The sequence below is a fragment of the Bidens hawaiensis genome, unplaced genomic scaffold (assembly GCF_021521415.1).
Source record: "Bidens hawaiensis isolate Kalapana, Puna unplaced genomic scaffold, B.hawaiensis_p1.1 tig00001035_1, whole genome shotgun sequence".
Taxonomy (NCBI): domain Eukaryota; kingdom Viridiplantae; phylum Streptophyta; class Magnoliopsida; order Asterales; family Asteraceae; genus Bidens; species Bidens hawaiensis.
This window is the reverse complement of record NW_027491061.1, coordinates 215,456-236,896: the sequence shown is the minus strand read 5'-3', so window position 1 is coordinate 236,896 and position 21,441 is coordinate 215,456. Positions and strand designations below refer to the sequence as shown.

Genomic DNA, 21,441 nt, shown 5'->3' with positions numbered 1-21,441 from the left:
TTTCAATATTAATGTATTAGACAAAAATACCATCCTTCTTAGCCTTTTTAGGAAAATCAAACTTCTTATTTGATCTTCTCTCTCTCTCTCTCTCTCTCTCTCTATATATATATATATATATATATATATATATATATAGGGGAGGGTTATCCTAAAAATAAGTAGTTTCCTAGGAATACTAAGAATAAATCATAGCCATTGGATCATATCAATCAATGGTTGAGATTTAAAATTACCAAAAACCGTCATAGTTTCCTAGAATTACTCTTTCACCATTATAACCGACATAGTTTCCTAGAATTATTCTTTCATCATAGGTTTTAATGCCAAATGTCAAAATTCTATTGGTTCTTACCATTCATAGGAAACAACTTCTTTTTATTTGAACGTGTAACTCCATTAATCCCTAATTTCACTTTCTTATGATGTTACCTACATGTATGTAATTTATGTCTTAGTTACACACATTCAAACCTACCTACACACATATACATGCGTACCTACACACATTCAAACCTACCTACACACATACAAACGTACCGAGCCACATTCAAACCTACATACCTGCACACATAAAAACATGCATACACATATACAGAAATACGTACCTACACACGTACATACGCACCTACACAATAAGAAAGTGAGTGAAATTATGGATTAATGGAGTTACACTTTCACTTCTCGCACTTCTTGCTGTAAAAAAAACTCCTGAAATGATCCAATACCTATATATATAGGGGCTACAACACCACTACACCCCTAAAATAAAAACTTACTCTTTTCTTACTGGATGTCATATGATGCAAAACGCCCTATTTTGTAACCTCTCCACTACACATAGCTTAAGAGTTCGACAAAAAATCTACAGTGATTTTTTTTTCATTTTCCTTTTATTTTTCTTCCCTAATTAAGCCATAATTTACGCTTACATAAATTCTCACATCAACTTATACATTGTCTTCATCAAGGATCCATGTCTACTTGTATACTTTGCATGAAAAAAATAGATTTTTTTCTTGATTTAGGTGGGTTGAAGAAAAAAAAAGTGCTTTTAGGTAGTGTATTAGAATTTAACTGTTTTTAGATAATCCTCCATCTAAGATGGCGGATTACATGTACACGCAGGCATGCTTTCCACGTGTGTCTCCAAGTCGGATGCCATGTCAACGGGTAATACATGTGGAACCCTCTATCTGAGATAGAGGATTACATAAACTCATTTTACCACCATTTACCGTGGACTTACCATATGGAGTCTCCTTTTTTACCTCCTGGACACATGTCACAAAACCTGAAATCCTTCATCTCAAATAGAGGATTGTCACACAAAGAATATATTCTAATAACTCTCATGAATGAATTATATTCAACATTTGGAATCAGTAAATGTCATATTTGTCACCATAAAATGTATTCAGCTTTCTCGTGAATAAAACCTTTTTTTTATGAGTGAATTATCAGCATTGGACATTTAAAATGTAACCCTAGGAATCATCCATCTTTACATTTAAAGATAGGATTATGTAAGTCCCAAAATGACCACCGAACGGGTTTGCTCTCGATAAACGTGTTGAGACAGGTGCGGTAAATCAAACGACCGAACAAATTAATATAAATATAATAAGGATAGTAATCGATCTCGTTATCGGTAAAAGATTAATACATTAAACTAGAACCGACCCACCCAAGGTGAGCTCCCCTTGGGTGGTGATTTACAACATCAAACACACACTAAAATGAAATACATAAGGCATATATATAGCCAAATACAAACATTCTAGAAGCGTAATCCTGTTGAAGCTAAACACGCGTTCCCAAAGCTCTCGTTTTGTGTTTGGTTTTCTCGTCGGCTTTAATTATTTTCTTGACCATAATATAATTAACGGGTTTCGTAAATTGATATCACAAACCACACTTTTTGGCCTTACAGATTATAACTATTCTTTACACACTCTTAATACAATATTAATTAACTTTTAATGTCAACGAATATGTTACATTTATATATAGTTAGTTAGGGGCTGAGATAAAATAAAGATAGATTTTATACATTACATTAAAAACAATGTATGAAAAACCCACATGAGAAGGGTTTTTGATGTGGGCCCAAGTATAGAAGACCGGGCCATTATGTTTCTAAAGACCCAAAATAGCGTTATAAAATGTGACCCACGAAAACGGGTATAACTTGGCCCACGATACTCCGTTTCAGGCCCATTACCAGTCAAATCAAAGCTTGAGACGAGGAGCACGTTATGGGCCCCTGTACAAAGCCCAAAAACGCCTTCTAAATAAATTTTTGGGCATTTATGTTTTTTCAGCAGTTTTTATGTTTTTATTTTTGTGTTTGTGTTGGCCATGGCTTTTTTTTGCCCAATCCGTATTAGAACATCTATTTATATTCAGTATGTGTAATGTGAAAGATCAGACTTGAATTTTGATAATAAAGATTTTTCACTTCATTTTCCCTTGACCTTTGACATTTGGGTGGGATTTGGGGGTTTTGGAAGTTCATCACGGGTATTCACTGAACAACGTGATTCGATCTTCGTTTTCGTTTTACCGCTGCATCAGTTTTCCATATTAAAAATGAAGTAATGTATTATATTAAAAATGAAGTGAAGAATTTATAAAATCTATTGTTATTTTATCTCATCTCCTAACTAACTATACGTAAATGTAACATATTCATTGACATTAAAAGTTAATAATATTGTATTAAGAGTGTGTAAAGAATAGTTATAATTACATCTTTAAATGTAAAGATGGAGGATTCCTAGTGTTACATTTTAAAAGTCCAATGCAGATAATTCACTCATGAAAAAAGGTTTTATACACGAGAAAGTTGAATACATTTTTATGGTGACAAATATGACATTTACTGATTCCAAATGTTGAATACAATTCATTCACGAAAGTTATTAACATATATTCCTTATCTGACAATCCTCTATTTGAGATGGAGGATTTCAGGGGTTGTGACACATGTCCATGAGGTAAAAAAGGAGACTCCATATGGTAAGTCCATGGTAAATGGTGGTATAATGAGTTTATATAATCCTCTATCTCAAATAGAGGATTCCACGTGTATTACCCGTTGACATGGCATCCGACTTGGAGATACACGTGGAAAACATGCTTGCGTGTACATGTAATCCGTCATCTCAGATGGAGGATTACCTAAAAGCACTCTAATTCTAGTACACTACCTAAAAACACTTTTATTTTCTTCAACCCACCTAAATCAAGAAAAAAATCAAAAAAATACCACTTCTTTCTCATTGCGTATCGATATACAACCACCCATTTAATTGTACTTGGTGGACAAAAATTTGCGGTCATGCACGTAAGTTAGACTCACGTATAAGCTATATTATTCAGTTCTTTGCATATCAGAGTTTGAAATGATATCACGTTATTTTGATAAATTAAAGATACTTATGTGATCTAAAAATAATCTTTGGGCACTTATTTGATCATATGCGATGGTTGTTTGTTTACATCTAAACGGAGACATTAAGAGAGAGCCATCTAATTCAGTCAGTGCTCAGACCGTATGTTTTTTTAAAAGAAAAACATATGAATTGGTCAGCTCTTGGTTCACGTTGAATGGGAAAAATATGATTAATAAGATTTGAATCGATCAAATCTGATTAAAACAAATAAAACCTGTTAGAAGACTTTTTAATTAACAACATAAAATTACATATGATTTTTTAGAGATAACCGAAACATCATTGAATAACTATATTTGTTAATTTAAGTTTACAATTTGTTTGATACTGGATATAAATGATTTGCTAATATTTGATTAATAATTGATTGAAAACATGATTGATGATTAACCTTTTGTGATGGGAATGATTTTTGACAAATCATGCATGTATTACAAATTTATGGTTAGGATTATAACGTATTAGTTAGTTAGGGATCATGAAAGAGAAAAATTGAATAACCGAACTGTTACTAAAATATGACCGTCTTGAGAAGTTGGTCTAGTGGTAAGAGGTTTGTCCTTCTAAAATAGAGACGTATGTTCGATTCTCACATGGGTCAGTTCGAAGAACATTTAATCATGACTTTAATCCCGTGTTTGAACCCGATGAAGACGAGTGTCTACGGATTCCATCTAGTTCCCGCGCATTAAGGGGGTACGGTCTCACGACAGCCAAGAAGTCGAACTTGGACATAACTCCGAAAAGATAGGTTTACACGTAAAATTATTTGCCATTGAAAGAAAAAAAACTGAAATATATATAACCTAATCAAAATAACTTGATTAATTAAGAAACCAATGTTTGGTTATGTCTATTATGACAGATTTTTATAGTTCGGTTATGTGTATCTATACTCTATAATAAAATATTACAAGTTTTCCCACTTGTCACTCTTACATTAAACCTCACCCATTTTAACAAGTTTATAATAGTAAATTAATAGTTATCATTTTTAAAATTTATGCTTCAAATTTGTTAATTTAATATTTACCCCAAACATTTGATATTTATAATTATCTTTTACTTTAAACTTGTTTTAAAGACTATTGTACAACGACTGTATTAATAGTGTTTACGGGTTTATTGTTTCTTGTATACTAATTATTTATTCAATATTGTATTTTCAAAAACTACTCATGTAATACACGGGCCTCAAACTAGCAAAACTATAAATAATTGAATTATCCGATTGTCACGTGGGACTCATAATATGTTATATGTCGAAAATTTTTATTTACACAACATGTTATTCAACTCTTATAATCTTTTATAAATTAAAAGTATTTTCAGTATTTCATTCAATTAAAGATATACCTAGGATCTTTGCTAAAATTAAGTTAATACATCTAATGCCATCGGATAACCAACAGTGAATTAACCACATCAAATCAACCCAATTCACTCGTTTTTTCTAACTGCTAGTGTTTGGAACCACCTTTAATACCCAGATGAGTCTTTTAGAGACAGAATACCAATCGTTCATACTAATTTTGACACTTAAAGTCTAACTCACCCCAGAATGCAATCAAGCAAGAAACCATCACTACGAAAATATTCCATTGAGCTAGCTAAGTTTCAAACTTTTACTTTTAAGATCTCAAACCTTAACAATCATCACATTTGAATCAGAAGCTCGATAGTGTTAATTTAAAAATAGGTATCAGAAATCCAATGAACTTTCTTGTAATTCATACACACGTCTAGAGACTTTATTATTTATAAATTAATATAACGGGCTTACAAAAATTTAGTGAAATTTTATATTATTATATAAATATATTAGTTTAGAAAAAAAAAAGAAAATACTAGACTAATATGCAGTTTTATTAGAGCATCTACAACAACAAACTTATACAAACCGACACATCATCGCCACATCAAATTTTAAACTTTTCTTAAAAACCTCACTTTTTTCTACAACAACAAACCTCTACAAACCCATTAAAAAATATTAAAACTATATATGTATATAATGTATATATATGTGTGAGAGAGAGGATGAGACATTGAGACCCACTTTGGTTGTTTGTTACAAGTCTATAGCCAAGAACTACAACTTAGCAAACTTCCTCCACAATGGTAAAGTTTGTGATAAGACCTTCCAATGAATGTCACATAGATTCAAACCTATGGATATAAAGCCCCTTGTAGATGATGTAAGTTTACAACTTAATCATTAAAAATTAAAAAATATAAAAAAGTTTACAAGTTAAAATACAATATAGTCAAATTTTATCCAGAAATCTGAATTTAGTAAAACTAAAGTGGAATAAAATTTGTATATTCCTATTTAATATTAAAACTACTATTTATATTAATTTATTCATTTATATTTGGCAGTATTCAGTTTCCTCATGCGCACAATCTCTATATAAACCCTACACCACCCAACCTTCATATCACCAACAAACCATTCCAAAACACACTTGAATATTCTCTACAAACAATAGCCACAAACACCATCAATCTCACTCTTCACACACCAATCACTATAACCATCATGGCTCCACCAGTTCCAAGAACCACCACAAACGGACTCTCATACGGTCTGGTCAAGACCAAGACCCTACCTCGCCGTGCCTATGTCACCTTCTTGGCTGGAAACGGTGACTACTGGAAAGGTGTGGTGGCTCTAGCCAAGGGTCTCCGCAAGGCTAAGTCGATATACCCTCTTGTGGTAGCAATGCTTCCTGATGTTCCCATGGATCATCGACAAAAGTTGATCTCCCAAGGGTGTATTATCCGGGAGATTGAACCGCTCTACCCGCCAGAAAACCAGACGCAGTTTGCGATGGCGTATTATGTTATTAATTACTCCAAGCTTCGTATTTGGGAGGTAATATTTTGAAAATAGTTCATAATTTTATATAAAAAGTTTTAAAGTTGTGTGTGTGTATGAGGAAACATTTAAAGTTTAAATTTCCTTTCTAAATATAGAAATTTATTTTGCATGCATGAAAATAAACGGCAATACCTTAAAAGGCCATTTATAGAACCTCATGTTTCTTGCAATAAACACACACACACAAATCTATACAAAGGTGATATAATCAAATAACACTAAATTAATATAAGAAAAAAAAGGAAATTCAATTGTGTAGTTTCTACTTTCTAATCAATTGTTTAAGACAACATAGTCTGACCAGAGTGGGGCATCTGGTATCTTCGAATTTGAAGAGTGCGGTAGCTTAAATGCAAAAAAGTCGTCGTTCTAAAAAAAATGTTATATTTTAAAAAATTTGGGATCTTTACATACATATATATACATAAGTTATATACCTAGCAACTAGGAAAATAATCATAACTTATTTGTTAATTAATATATAGTTTTTTTTTTTAATTTTACCCATACATATATATTAATATTATATTTATATATGTAAAATGAACAAGAATAGAGAAATGAAAAAACACTATTTTTTAAAAAAAATTTAAAGTTCCCAATATTTTTTTTTTATGTTTCCCAATAATTTATGTCCCACCGGATTTGTCACGCACATGTTTAATTATTTTCTTGTATCCTTGTGTGCATATTGTTTGATGATTATTAATTTATCAATATGAACTATTTTGCAGTTTGTGGAGTATAGCAAAATGATCTACCTAGATGGCGACATACAAGTGTTCGACAACATAGACCACTTGTTCGACTTACCAGACGGCCACTTCTACGCGGTCATGGACTGTTACTGCGAGCCAAACTGGAAGAACAGCCCACAATACAAAATCGGCTACTGCCAACAAACACCAGATAAAGTCCAGTGGCCAGAACACTTAGGCCCCAAACCACCACTCTACTTCAACGCGGGCATGTTCGTGTTTGAACCCAATCTCAACACGTACCACGACCTCTTACAATCCGTTAAAACAACCCCTCCGACATTATTCGCTGAACAAGATTTCCTAAATATGTTTTTTAAGGATGTTTACAAGCCTCTTCCAACTGAGTATAACTTAATATTGGCCATGTTATGGCGTCACCCGGAGAACTTTGACCTTGAGAAGGTGAAGGTTGTGCATTATTGCGCTGACGGGTCGAAGCCGTGGAGGTACACTGGGGAAGAGAAGAATATGGATAGGGAAGATATTAAGATGCTAGTGGCGAAGTGGTGGGAGATTTATAACGACGAGACGTTGGATTATTGGAGGATTTCTGGGGCGACTACGCAGTTGACGGCGGTGGATAAGCCGGCAGCGGTGACTAAGAGTGGTAGGCGTTACATCACTGCCCCGTCAGCTGCTTAGAGGCTATATATGATAGTTTTAATGTTTTTTATTTATTTTTTTTTATCGTGTTTGTGTTTCTCAAACTGACATGAGTTGAGAAAACTAGTAACTAAATGCAATAGTGGGTTGGGATTTTTTTTTATTCTGTGAGGTTTTATTGTGGGGTTGTTTAAGTTTGTAATTACCGGGATTTTCACCATATTATTAATGAAAATTTCCTATTTATATGTATATATGTGGAATGTCTTAAATGTTAATTATGGATAAAGGTTCAATTTTTCAAACGTTAAAACACATACCTATAGTAATCTTTATAACTCAAAAATATTTGTATATAGCTTATTTTGGTATATAAATATTATTGAAATATAAAGAACATTAAAACCAACTTGACAAATGTTCTGTTAATAATTTTATTGTTAAACGTCACGTTTAACATTAAAAGTACTATCATAACGTTTGCAAAGTTTGTTTTTGCAAGATAACCATACATAGTTGAAAAATAAGTTAATTAATGAAGTTTATCATGTTAAGTATTGACGCATGATTGTAGAGAGGTTGGTTAACGCGCAACAATTTAAACAGAAGTTAATACATAACTAACTAGTTATGATATACGAAACAATTATGATATATAAAACGGTTATGTATATATTATTTGTATAAATAACATTTTTCCGCACTATGTCTTGTCATCAATATATAAAATAATTATTTATTTGTATAACTTACTATTCTTTTAACTATAATTTATCATCAATACGTATAAGTTCATCATCAATATATGCAATATATGTAAGTGATTATATGATTATCATGGTTAGTATTTTTTTTAAACCCTATATACTACTGTGTGAGTATATCAATGCTTATAACTTGTGGTTAATGCTTAATTACTAATAGCAAAAAGTAAGAGAACATGGTCTAAAGAAGATAACTATAGGTACTTGAAAAAGGAAAAGTAAGTTAATTAAGCTTATCATGTTAAGTGCCGACATGTGGGTCGTTAGAGACTAGAGAGGTTGGTCAATACACAACCATATTAAGTAGCTAATTAATTATGACGCGGAGGACATACGGCAATATTCAATTTTTTTTTCTTTACTAAATATGATTGAAGAAACGTGGATCGACTTACTAGTATACGATCAACTTTCCTCAGGTATGAGTGTGCAATATCACCGATGGTTTTCCGGAATATGAATTCTTCCACCTACAAAACGAGCAGCACCGTGAACTTACCCCTCAGAAAGGGACAGAGGGGTCCTCTTTGGGGTAACCCTCCGGTGTGAGAATAAGATATTGTAGGAGAAGATAATAATAATCTGAAAGTGAGTAAGGACTTAGAATGTATTTTCTTGCTTACCTCCCACTGTGGAGGTGGTGTGGTATTTATAATATTAGGGTTTCCAATGATTGGGCTCAGACCCAATTAGGGCCTTTTTGGCCTCCTCCTATTGCTTCGCGCCACGTGTCATTAGGACACCTGGTGCTTTTTCATTGAATATTCTCTGACCAAGGTATTTCACCTGACCCATGTGTAATCACGTGGTAGCACATGGGCTTTGCTGAGTTGTCCACCCTTCATTGGCAGCTGTCAACATCAGCATATTCTTTATTCCTTAAAGGATACCTTCTGGAAGGTTGTCTGATGAGCACAATCATGGTTGTCCTTATCCTGATTTGCATAAGGACGTGGTTGATTATGTGCATGTGTGATATGCGCCTATCCTGGGGATGCGCGAGGTCTTCTCTTTATTCTCACGCGCAGATGTTTCATGCGCAGATGTGATATGCGCAAGCATATGTAATATGCGTGAGTATATGTGATATGCGCCACGCGCAGATGCGCCACGCGCAGATGTGATAAGCGTGAGCATATATGATGCGTGAGCATATGTGATACGCGTGAGCATATGTGATGCGTGAACATATGTGATATGCGTGAGCATATGTGATATGCGCCACGCGCATAGGTTTTGGCTTTGTGTCTTCATGACATCCTGATTTCAAGCCTCTTGTCTATATCTTGTGGGTTGACCCACCCCGCTCGATGTTAAGGCGGGTGCATACCTCTTCAAGCCTCCCCAGTCTAATGTGTGTCTTGTCTCGCGCGAGCGAGGTAAGATAGATATTAGACTTAATAGTTTGCTCTTTTAATAGGGTTTGTCTTTTCTTTTTCATTTCTCATATGTGCGTTGCGCGAAATTCTATCCTTTTGGTTGAAATGAATCGTCCATGTACGTGGTTGGTTGGTGCTGACATGCGTCAGAGATGGAGACGTTATGTGTCAGACTTTTCGTGTGCTCGAGGTGCTACAGTGGCCTTTCATGTCTCCTCATACAGTGTCAGGAACACGTGTCGCGCTCATGTTGGCCTGCACCTGCGAGTGGGGGCGCGTGAGCGTAACTCTGATCATTACCTGTTTCTTTCTCTCTCCTGGGCCTATAAAAGCAAGCCTTTTGAGTGGTCTTTTCTTCATCTTCATCTTCATTCATCTTCCGTGTAAAATCATTAGTTATGTCCACTTTGAAGAAGACCGGCAAGGGTAAACGGGCTGCTGAGGCCTCGTCGGAGGAGGTGGGGAAGAACAAAACAATGAAGAGATGGGATGAAATTCCCTGCAAATTGAAACAGTCTGACTTCGACAATCTCGTCGCCTCTCAGGGTTTTCTCCCTGAGTACAGCTATCTGCTCTCGGCGACCGGGCAAACGGCGGCAGATCCGCCCACCGGCTATATCTCTTTATACTCTCACTTTTTCACTCACTGTAACCTTCGTCTTCCGATGACAAGGTTTATGGGTGCGCTACTTCAGTTTTATGGGATTCACATATCCCAAGTCCATCCTTGTGGACTAGTGCGCATGACTCATTTTGAGTTCATGTTCAAAGCTCAGCGCGAGGAGCCCACCCCTCGGCGCTTTCAATATTTTTACAAGCCAAAAATCCAAGATTCTTGGTTCTCATTCATACCGCGCAGTCAGAAGGTTAAGTGCTGCACTGTTTCCTTCAAAAGCCTTCATGACTGGGCTGAAAATTTTTTTTATATTAAGGCTGGTGTGATTCCTATCCGCATGACCATGCGCGCGATCACTTCTGCGCCCGCGGATGAGAATGTTCTTAAGAACCCAACGGGCACATGGGTTAACAAGTTATCTGCTGAACCATCCCCCGCTTTGCGAGGAGGCGCTGGTGGGGGTTGGTATGAGCAAGAGGTGGACCGACAGCGCGACTGAGCCTGTCATCCATGTTGATGGCTTAGGTGAGTTATTTGCTCATTGCATTATTTCTGCGCGAATATAATTCGTTTTGCTGATATCATTTGTCTTGTTTTATGCAGTAAGCAAGGAATACGTCCACGCCGCCTATGACGAGCATATGGAGGGTGGCTCTGTCGCGCTGAGCGCTGGGGAAGTTGCTTTCCCCGATCGCTTCGATGATATGTTCATCCCTGTCGATTTAGAATTTTGCTTTAACAGCGATGTGCCTGGTAAGCCTTTGTACTTATGCTTATGCCTTTAGAATACAAAATTTGGTTAACATTTCTGTTGCACGTATTGTAGATGCGGTCGAGAACTATGAGTTGGAGCTTGCGGAAGAGGAGGTGGAGGAGGAAGCAGCTGAGGCGCCACAACTCAAGCGCAAAGCTAAAGGCAAAACAGGCGCAGGGGCTAGTAAAAAACAGAAGAAAAATGATGCCCCTGTTGCCCAGAATCTTCCTCCTACCCAAGCGAAGGGACTTGAGAAAACCAAGGGATTTACCTCCAAGTTTTCCTCGTCTTCTTTGCCTCGAGGTGTGGGCAATCCTCCCGTCCACACGAGGTATGGTGCTGCCACTTCATCTCTTCACGCGGCGGACAAGGGAAGCGGCGCTGCGCCTGCTGTTTCATCTTCTTCAACAGGTATACTTTGTTTATATTTTGTGGTTTTATGAGCGTGATTCCGATAGAGTTATTAATGAAGCTTTGCTCACTCAAATGTTTGTAGAGCCGGCGACTTTGGTGGCTCAACCTCAGGCGCAGCAAGGTACCGAGGCTGCGCCGAAGGTTGCTTTGAAGTCCCCTGTTTTACCCTCGAAAAGGGGGAAAATGGACTTCATGGCGATGCTCAATTCGCGGACGGCGGTGCGCCAAGGTATTTATTGCGCTTTGATTTTCTGATTTTTTCCTTTAGATCAAGTCATGAATCATTTCTCCTTGTTGGTTTTTTCATAGGAATTATAGCTGGCACACAATCAAGTCATGAACTATTTTCTTTTTCTATATGATTATGATCACAATAAATTATTTGTTCATTTAATCATTTAACGCTTTTATTTATTTATTTATGTATTTTTATCAACACTTATAACTCATGCTAATTTTTAAATGTTTAATAACAAAATAAAAAAATTTGGGGGACCCTTGATCGTTTGTCAATTTGCAGGAAGATAACCCTACGTGGTTAGAAAAGAAAAGCAAGTTACCGACGTTTATCACGTTAAATGTCGGCACAGGTGGGATAGGGTGGGGTGTGGGGGTGGTGGAGAGGTTGGTTAGCACACAGCAATCCACATGCTTGGATACCATTTGTGGGCCTATGTTCAAGTAAATGGAAAATCGACCCCTTAAGTTAATTCTCAATTAAAGTCAAGAACTTGAATATTAAACAACCATTATCTATTGGAGATATCATTGTTTATGTCCGATAGATTTGAAACATAAGTAAAACTAATATTTAATAGAATTTAATGTATTTGATTCTTTGATATAACTAATTAGGCCATGTAGAGTGAAAGAGCTATAAAGTAGAATAATTTATGCAATATGACATTCAGTTAGTAAGTAGTAAGTTTTTTTATTTTACGGGTATAATGATTTTGTAGCTCATTATATATATACATTACATATATATATATATACACACACACAACATATTATAATTATAATATATTTCAAACACAACCCATGGATTAGAATTTGTCGCCCACCCGCACCCCCAAACATTTTGCCTCTTTTGTAGCCTAGGGGTCGGTGTTGTCTCCCCCAAAATCTCATTATCGCCCAAAATTGCCGTCTACTCCACATAGCCTTATGTACTAAAATTAGTGTATATGTAATTTAAATGTCCGCTATGTCATTTATTATCTAACTTTTTAAACATGCCAAATCATAGAAAAAGTAATTTATAAGCGTTAATACGTTAACATAGTAAAAAATAGTAGTGAGAAGCCATCACAGGTTTATCCGGATGTTCAGAGGGGTTTGTGACTTTGCCATAAGGATTTCATCGCATGAGGAGTACAGGTTTAAATCCAACAAGTGTATGTTAATTAAAAAAAAGAGAACCATCACTGTTTTAGGGATTTTTTTCATAACGACACCACTCCCACCAGTGGCGGATTTAGGTTTCTTTCAGGTGGTGCACTACTTTTAGATGCTTCAATTTCATAGGTTCAGGTTGGTTCGAGGTTCGATGGTTCAAGCCGATGAATCAATTCTAAAACACTTAGGGTCCGACTAGTCTTAACCCACAATTTGAAATCATCACCACACACAATATCAACCCAATTATTCATGTATACCTTCTTAATCATGTGTATAACAAATATCCTAAGGTAATTTAAACACACATATAAGATCAATTAGCCAACAAAAACCCACATATGGTACAATTTTGAATAAATATTAAGAACAAGAGGTGAAAATGATGATGTGAGTTACAATTAAAACTAGTAAATTAACAAATACAAAGGGTCAGGCTTAACGTACCCCCTTGTTTGCTTGTCATACCCCCCCCCCCCTGGAAAAACCAACTTTCATATTACCCATTGAAATCAAATAATTAACAAATTAGCACAAAATTAAGAATTTCAGATTTATTTTACAAGTTGCGTTTTATTTTTATGATTTTGGGTTTACGGTTTAGGGTTTCGGTTTTAGGGTTTAGGGTTTGGGTTTAGGGTTCGGGTTTAGGGTTTAGGTTTTCGGGTTTAGGGTTCGGGTTTAGGGTTTAGGTTTTCGAGTTAAGGGTTTTGAGTTTCGGGTTTATTTTGTAAAAGATAAAGAGGTAAAATAAGGATATTATAAATATATATACTATTAAAATTCAAAAAAAGATATTATATGTGACATCCGTAAAATTCGGGTCTCGTTGTATTCGTTTTATGATCCATTTATCATGTAAACCGACCCGTTTTGTAAACCGAAACTTATGATATAATCAAAATGATGGTTTTTATGTTACAATATTGTCTTATACTTGTTGGGTCTTGAAAACATCCTTTACGGGCCTTAAAGCGCGTTAAAAACACTAAAACGAACTTCGGGGGCCAAACTGTCATTTTTGAAACTTTGTAAAGTATCACTAGACCAAAATGTTTCTTATGTTTCTTGTGTTCTCTTGTTTGTTTTATCGTCCAATGAATTTGAGTTTTAACCATTAAACCTCTTGTTTAACCAAATTTAACTCTTCCTATAAATACAAGGCCATCTCTAGCATAAATCCTTGCTCATAAACTTCTTTCTCTCTCAAATTCAAAGATTCTACAAGGTTATTTTCATGTTATTGTCGGTTTTGACTTCCAAAGTCAAGCTTATGTTATTCTTGCATTTTAACTAACTTACTAACTCTAACTCAATACTTGAAGTATATGGTGGTACAACATATATATAATACACACCCCTTGTTTCCTCTATTCGTTATTTCACCTACTCCGGTTGGTTAAGTTTCGAATGTCATAAGGCAAGGCTTCATAGAGGACTTCGTATTCTTGATATATATATACACACATAACTTATTATACATATCATTTATGCCTAACTTCTGCTCATTTTAGTTTGTTAGTCACATTTACAAGTCTTGGGTATGTGGAATCCATCTATGAAGTCATTGTGAGATGGAAACCGAATCAAACCAAACTTTTGTTAAAAAGACTTGTTGTTGACCTTTTAGTTGTAGAACTTAAATATTTCTCATTTATAAATTATTATACAAGATCTATGATATTTGGGCATGTGGAGACCATCAAGGAACATATTGTGAGATTGAAACCGAACCAACCCGATTTTACTCGCTTAAGACACACAAGTGTGTTTTTAGTTATCAAGACTTGTATATTTCTCTAAAAATAGTTTACAAAATGATTTTAATTACTTTCTTAAGTACTTGGAATTGTTGGATCCAACTTGATCTCATAACATAGTTTGGACCGACAAAACCGAACACTCGCTTAACGTACGTTGTTAGTTCTAAAACAATAGATCTACATACTTGCTTAAGTCTTATAAAGTTTTATTGAGTTATCTCATAACATTCATTATTTTGGAAAGTTGACTTTGGGTTTGACCAATTATCAAGACCCGAACCGACAACCCGAACACTCGTTAAAAACCCGTTTTAGTATCTTTGTCCCAATGGAACTTGCATTTTAGCATTTTTCCCACCTTATTACTTAACATTGGTTAAGTAAATATTAAGGTTAGATACTTTAACCCGGTTTTGAGCAAACTCACATTTTTAAAGAGTTATTATTATAAATTCTTAAATAGTTACATTTTAAACCTCGAACTTTAAATTGTTTACTTATTGTAACAATTATTTTATTTAAAGATCTTCAAGGCAACATTTCTAAATCCAAGACTTCTTTTATTTTAGGCTTCATACGTTAACTCGTCGTTCCGGCAAATCTCCAAATAATCAAACTTTCAAGTTTATTACTTGAACGTGAGTAACTTCATACCCCGTTTTCTACCTTTTATTTTGGGGGTGACATTTCATCGTATCGAAACTAAATGTTTTATACTTGTGTCTTAAACCACAAACGTTATTGTATACTTTACTTGAATAATTGCTCGATTTGGTGTTCTATGCTTATTTGCCTATGTGTTTATCGCTTTTGGATGGTGGAACTATAAATCCTAGACCATTTGGCAACCCCTCATGGCAAGGTGTCGTTAACGTAATGCAATTAAAGATAACTATAAAATCCTAAACTATTTGGCAAACCCTTATAGTTGGGTGTCGCTAACTTGTTAGCGATAACTATTTATCCAAGTTTATAGCTATTATTTACGGTTTTGTATACTAGTTTTGTGGCTTTTTATACTAAATATTTATTGTTCAAACTTATGAATTGCTCACTAACCTTTGTGTTGACAAACTTTATTTTATGAAATGTTACAGGTTTGCATCTAGGTTGATTATGGAGTTCGGTGAAGAAAACGTCACAAATACCGTTAGGATATTAGCAAAAATGAACAATATTTGATTTGCTATATTTTGTGATATTTTGTTGTATTTTACTTTTGAATATTTGGTTATGTGACATTTTCGATGTTGTGAAATGAAATGAGTTTGTTAAATATTGTCGCTTTAAATAGTGTCATGCGCTTATGGGCAATCGTTGCATCCCGGCATGTTCCGCCGCCTTTGGTCGGGGTGTGACAGATTGGTATCAAAGCCATGACAATTAAGATAGGTGGTTAGACGTAACGACCTAGAATTGTTATGCTTATGGTCCTATACGTGTGTTCATACGTGTTTACTCTATTTTATTGTTCATATCGCATGTTTATTTATAAACTTGTTTAAAATTCACCAATATCCTAAATGTTCACATACACACACTTTCATAGTATTTCCAATGTATCCTTACCTTAAAACGCAAAAAGTAGATTTTTATTGTGTTTTATGGATTACAAGATTAACTTGGATCCCGTTGTTTCAAATCCCTTAAAGGTTGCCTTTATATCGGGTTTGTAGCCACCATAGAAAACGAGGCACTATAAAATGACCATTTGACAAAAAGATTCCAAGGATAGAAGGTGATTTACTTACCTGGGATGATTGAGTTATAGTGCTCGTTTTCTAGGCCATAAACCGTGTTATAAATGCCAATTCTTTAAGTAGTCGAATGCGAGCGTTCCGGTCGCCATCCAAATTTTCGGTGTTAAAACAATAGGACTATGGTGATTTCGTGGACTAGTGTTTTGGCGTGACGTTGTATCCCGATTTATTGTGTTATCATTGTTATTTGAGTCTAAAACATGAAAAAGTCGCGGTGATCTCGTGCACATGTTTAGACTCCAACGTGGTGTTTTATAAAACTTTTTTTTAGTGTTGGAATATCGAGCCATGGTGATTTCGTGCACGGTTTTTTCGACTCTATAAATCTCAAATTTTCAAGCTTTAACTATCTCAAAATCATTTAAGTTTTGTTTACGGTTTTATTATTTATAAACAAAGTTTTATATTTTATCTAACACTAACATCTTCTCCATACTAACTCTAGGATTCACAAATCGAAAATCGAAATCTTATTTTATTTTATACACCTTTATATTCAATTCCTTTTACCCAAAACTTATCCCATTTTTTTTATAAATTTTAGCATGCCTCCGCTAAGACGCCAACCGTGCAAGAACTCCACTCGACGTATGGCCGCCATCATCGCCAAGAAAATGGCCGCTGTGATTCCCGAACTTATGACCCAAATACAAGCAAACCAACCCGCACCCGTTTTTGCACCTATGGAACCCAAACCCGCATCCTACCTGCTTAAACAATTTAGTAGTGCAAACCCGGCCGAATTCTTTGGAACCAACTGTGCGACTATCTTGTTGCAATGGTTCGAATATGTGGAGAATGTGTTTTTACACAGCGATTGCCCTGAAGCGAAAAAGACAAACTTCGCTTCAAGCATGTTTAGGGGAACCGCCCTAACATGGTGGGGTAGTGTTATGCACCTCCAAGGTACGGATGTGGCCATGGCTCTTCCATGGGCCGAGCTCAAGGTGCTTATGAAGAAGAAATTCTGCCCCAAACACGAACTCCAAAAGCTTGAGGTAGAATTTTGGGACCTAAAACAAGAATGTGGTGATAACACCGCTTACTCGCTCCGTTTCCACGAGCTAAGCGTTCTTGTACCTCACTTGGTTACCCCAACCGAACGTGAAATTGACAAATATATTGGGGGTTTACCGATGAAAATCCGGGACTCAGTCATGAGTAGCAAACCCGCGAACCTTGAGGAAGCCAACACGTTAGCCGGTTGGCTATCCGAAAATCACGTGAAGGCGGGTACCCTAACCCTAAAGAAAGCAAGTGAGAAAGACAAGCCCGAGCCCGCACCGCAAGACAAGGTTGAACCCACACCACAAGCCATTAACTACTCAAACTCTTCCCGACACAATAACAACAACAAAAAGAAACCCAAAACCAACTACCGAAATTATGCCGTCACCCAACCTCAACCACAACAACAAACCCAAACCCTCCCTCAAAACCGAAAACCTTATGTTGGGAACTCCCCGCTATGTAACACTTGCCAACTTCACCACCCAACAAACTCGCCTTGTCGCCAATGTACCATTTGTAACCGACTTGGCCATCTCCACACCACATGTCGATCCCCACTACGAACCCAACCCAACCAACCAAACCAACCAAGAACTTTCCCCCAAATTTCCCAAAGCCGATATGCACCCTACCCACCAAACCAACCCCAACCACCCCGAGCTTGTTACAATTGTGGAGATCCAAACCATTTCCGCAACAATTGCCCACGTTTAACCTTTGCTAACCAAGCCCAAACCGTGACCATACCTTACTACCAAACCCAAGCTTACCAAGTTCAAACCTACCAACCCCAAATTCCCCAACTCAATGCACCACTCATCCAACCCATCCAAGCAATCCAAGCACCACCTCCACCTCCACAACAAGCACCTTAAGTCAACCATGGTAATCAAGGGCGAGTTTTTAAGATGAATGCAAATCAAGCTCAAGTGGCAAACGATGTTGTGAACGGTATGTTTTTAGTGAACTATCATTTGGCTTCTATTTTATTTGATACGGGTGCCGATAAAAATTTTATTTCTTTAAAATTTGAGTCGAAACTTGCGATGCCTCGAACTAAGCTTTCCCGACCGTTCTCTGTTGAAGTCGCCAATGGCAATTCTATTACCAACGATTCCGTCGTCCGCAATTGTTCTCTTTTTCTTTCTAAGCATAAATTCTCCATCGATCTCATCCCGATGCAAATGGATAGCTTCAATGTCATAGTAGACATGGATTGGTTATCTTTGCACCGTGCCGAAGTCGTTTGTTTTGATAAATTCATTCGCATGCCGCTCGTCAACGGTAAAATTCTTAAGGTCTTTGGAAACACAACATCTCGAAGGATAAATCTCATGTCGTGTGCTCAATCGCAAAAGTACTTACGCCAAAAGTACGTTCCGTTTCTAGCTCTCTCGATGAAAAAAGACAAAAAAAAAAGGAAAATCCAAGATATTCTTATTGTTCGTGATTTCCTTGATGTCTTTCCCGATGATGTCACCGGTCTTCCTCCCGTTCATCCGATTGAATTCCAAATCGATCTTGTGCCCGCGCGCGATGCCCGTGGCCAAGGCTCCTTATCCTCTAGCCCCGACGGAAATGTAAGAACTATCAAATCAACTCGAAGAACTTTTCGATAAAGGCTTCATTCGTCCAAGCTCTTCTCCTTGGGGCGCTCCCGTTCTCTTCGTGAAAAAGAAGGATGGTTCATTTCGTATGTGCATTGATTATCGTGAACTTAACAAGCTTACTATTAAAAATCGTTACCCATTGCCACGTATCGACGACTTATTCGACCAACTTCAAGGCGCAACTTGTTTCTCCAAAATTGATATTCGATCGGGTTATCATCAATTGCGTGTTCGGAAAAAAGACATTCTTAAAACCATTTTCCGTACTCGATATGGAGATTTCGAATTTTTGGTTATGCCCTTCGGGTTAACAAATGCACCCGCGGTATTTATAGACCTCATGAACTGCGTTTGCAAACCATTCCTTGATAAATTCGTTATTGTCTTTATTGATGACATCCTTATCTTTTCTAAATCTAAAGCCAAAAATGAACATCATTTGCGTTCCATTCTCGAGCTCCTTAGAAACGAACAACTCTATGTCAAATTCTCCAAATGTGAATTTTGGCTCGAGGAAGTTCAATTTTTGGGACATATCGTAAACGACAAAGGTATTCATGTTGATCCCGCAAAAATTGAGGTCGTTAAGGATTGGAAAACTCCAACGACTCCCACGGAAATTCGATCCTTCCTAGGTTTGTCCGGATATTATCGGCGTTTCATTCGGAATTTTTCCAAGATCTCTTTGCCTCTTACCGCTCTCACCCATAAGGGACAACCCTTCGATTGGGGTTCGAAGCAAGAGGAAGCCTTTTGTACTCTCAAGGACATGCTTTTCAATGCTCCTATTCTAACCCTTCCCGATGGAAACGACGATTTTGTTGTATTTTGTGATGCATCTCATCAAGGCCTTGGTTGTGTTCTCATGCAACGAGGTCAAGTCATCGCATACGCATCAAGGCAACTTAAGGTCAACGAGAAGAACTATACGACTCACGATCTCGAACTTGGTGCCGTCGTTTTCGCTCTCAAAATCTGGAGACATTACCTTTATGGAACAAAACGTGTGGTTTTTACCGATCATAAAAGCCTTCAACACATTTTTGACCAAAAAGATCTCAACATGAGACAACGACGATGGGCCGAATTACTTAGTGATTACGATTGCGAGATTCGCTACCACCCCGGTAAAGCGAATGTTGTCGCCGACGCCCTAAGTCGAAAAGTTAATGTTAAATCAGTTCTGCTTCTAAGCGTCATTGTTCAAACCGATCTTCAAACTCGTATCTTTCAAGCTCAACGTACCTCTGTCGAAGAAGGTAATATGTACGACGAAATGTCATGTGGAGCCGAACTTCAACTCGAAACCAAACCCGATGGTCTTTTATTACTTTCTCAATCGTTTGTGGGTTCCTGATCGCGATGATCTTCGTACTTGTATTCTCGACGAAGCTCATAATTCGCATTATTCCGTTCATCCCGGCCAGAAAAGCAGCTGGCAACAACGGTGGTCGGTGAAGGACGGTGGTCCCTGGTAGTGGCGTGCATGAGTTTGAAGAGGGGAGGGAGGCAAGCGTTGTGTCTGTTTCTCTCTCTCTCTCTCTCTCTTTCTCTCTAACCCTAAATTGATATATGTTATAAGGATGAATTAGCCTAAAAAAAGTTTGAAAAATTCGTTAGAAGCCGGAATATAACATTTGACATTCAGTATACAAAACCTACAACTATTTATCGGCTAGACCAACACTTGTAATGTAAACATGGTGGTTCCTTCCTAATTTATAAGGTGATTCATTTAATATTTTCTATATATAAATATACTATTATTTCAAAACTTGGATGGTTCCGAGAAACCACTCATTTGCTATATAGATTCGCCCCTGACTCTCACGAAGTTAACATAAATATATACATGTGTGTAGACACACGTTATATAGTAATTTAAATATGAAATGAACTCAAAAGAAATATGATGTCTAATACTAAAACAAGATATATATAATACAAAATCACAAGTCAGTTTGAGCGGGTCCAAAGAACATTAATTTTCTCTTGTTAGTCATGATAATGATGAATCAGTATGTGTTCGGGCTACAAAGACAAACATGGTAACGTGTGCCCGTATTAGTTTTTAAAACATTGGTTTATATAGACATTTATTTAGTAATACGACAATGAAACATACTCTATAAAAATGGAGTCTAATCTACTAATGAGGCATCATGATAATGTTGAATCAGTATGTGTCCGGGCTACTATGACAAACGTAGTAACGTGTTTGTATCGCCTTTTTAAAACTTTGGTTTATATAGACATCTTTAAATAC

At 36.5% G+C, this 21,441-nt stretch overlaps 1 protein-coding gene across 1 annotated transcript; it reads left to right on the top strand.

Annotated features, from left to right (window-relative positions):
* Window positions 1-5,826: 5,826 nt before the first annotated feature.
* On the top strand, window positions 5,827-7,960 carry LOC143556661 (galactinol synthase 2-like). Its single transcript, XM_077045933.1, has 2 exons — window positions 5,827-6,336; window positions 7,077-7,960. Exons 1-2 carry the CDS (start codon window positions 6,001-6,003, stop codon window positions 7,743-7,745), a joined length of 1,005 nt encoding a protein of 334 aa, XP_076902048.1. The 5' UTR covers window positions 5,827-6,000; the 3' UTR covers window positions 7,746-7,960.
* The last annotated feature ends 13,481 nt before the right edge of the window (window positions 7,961-21,441 follow it).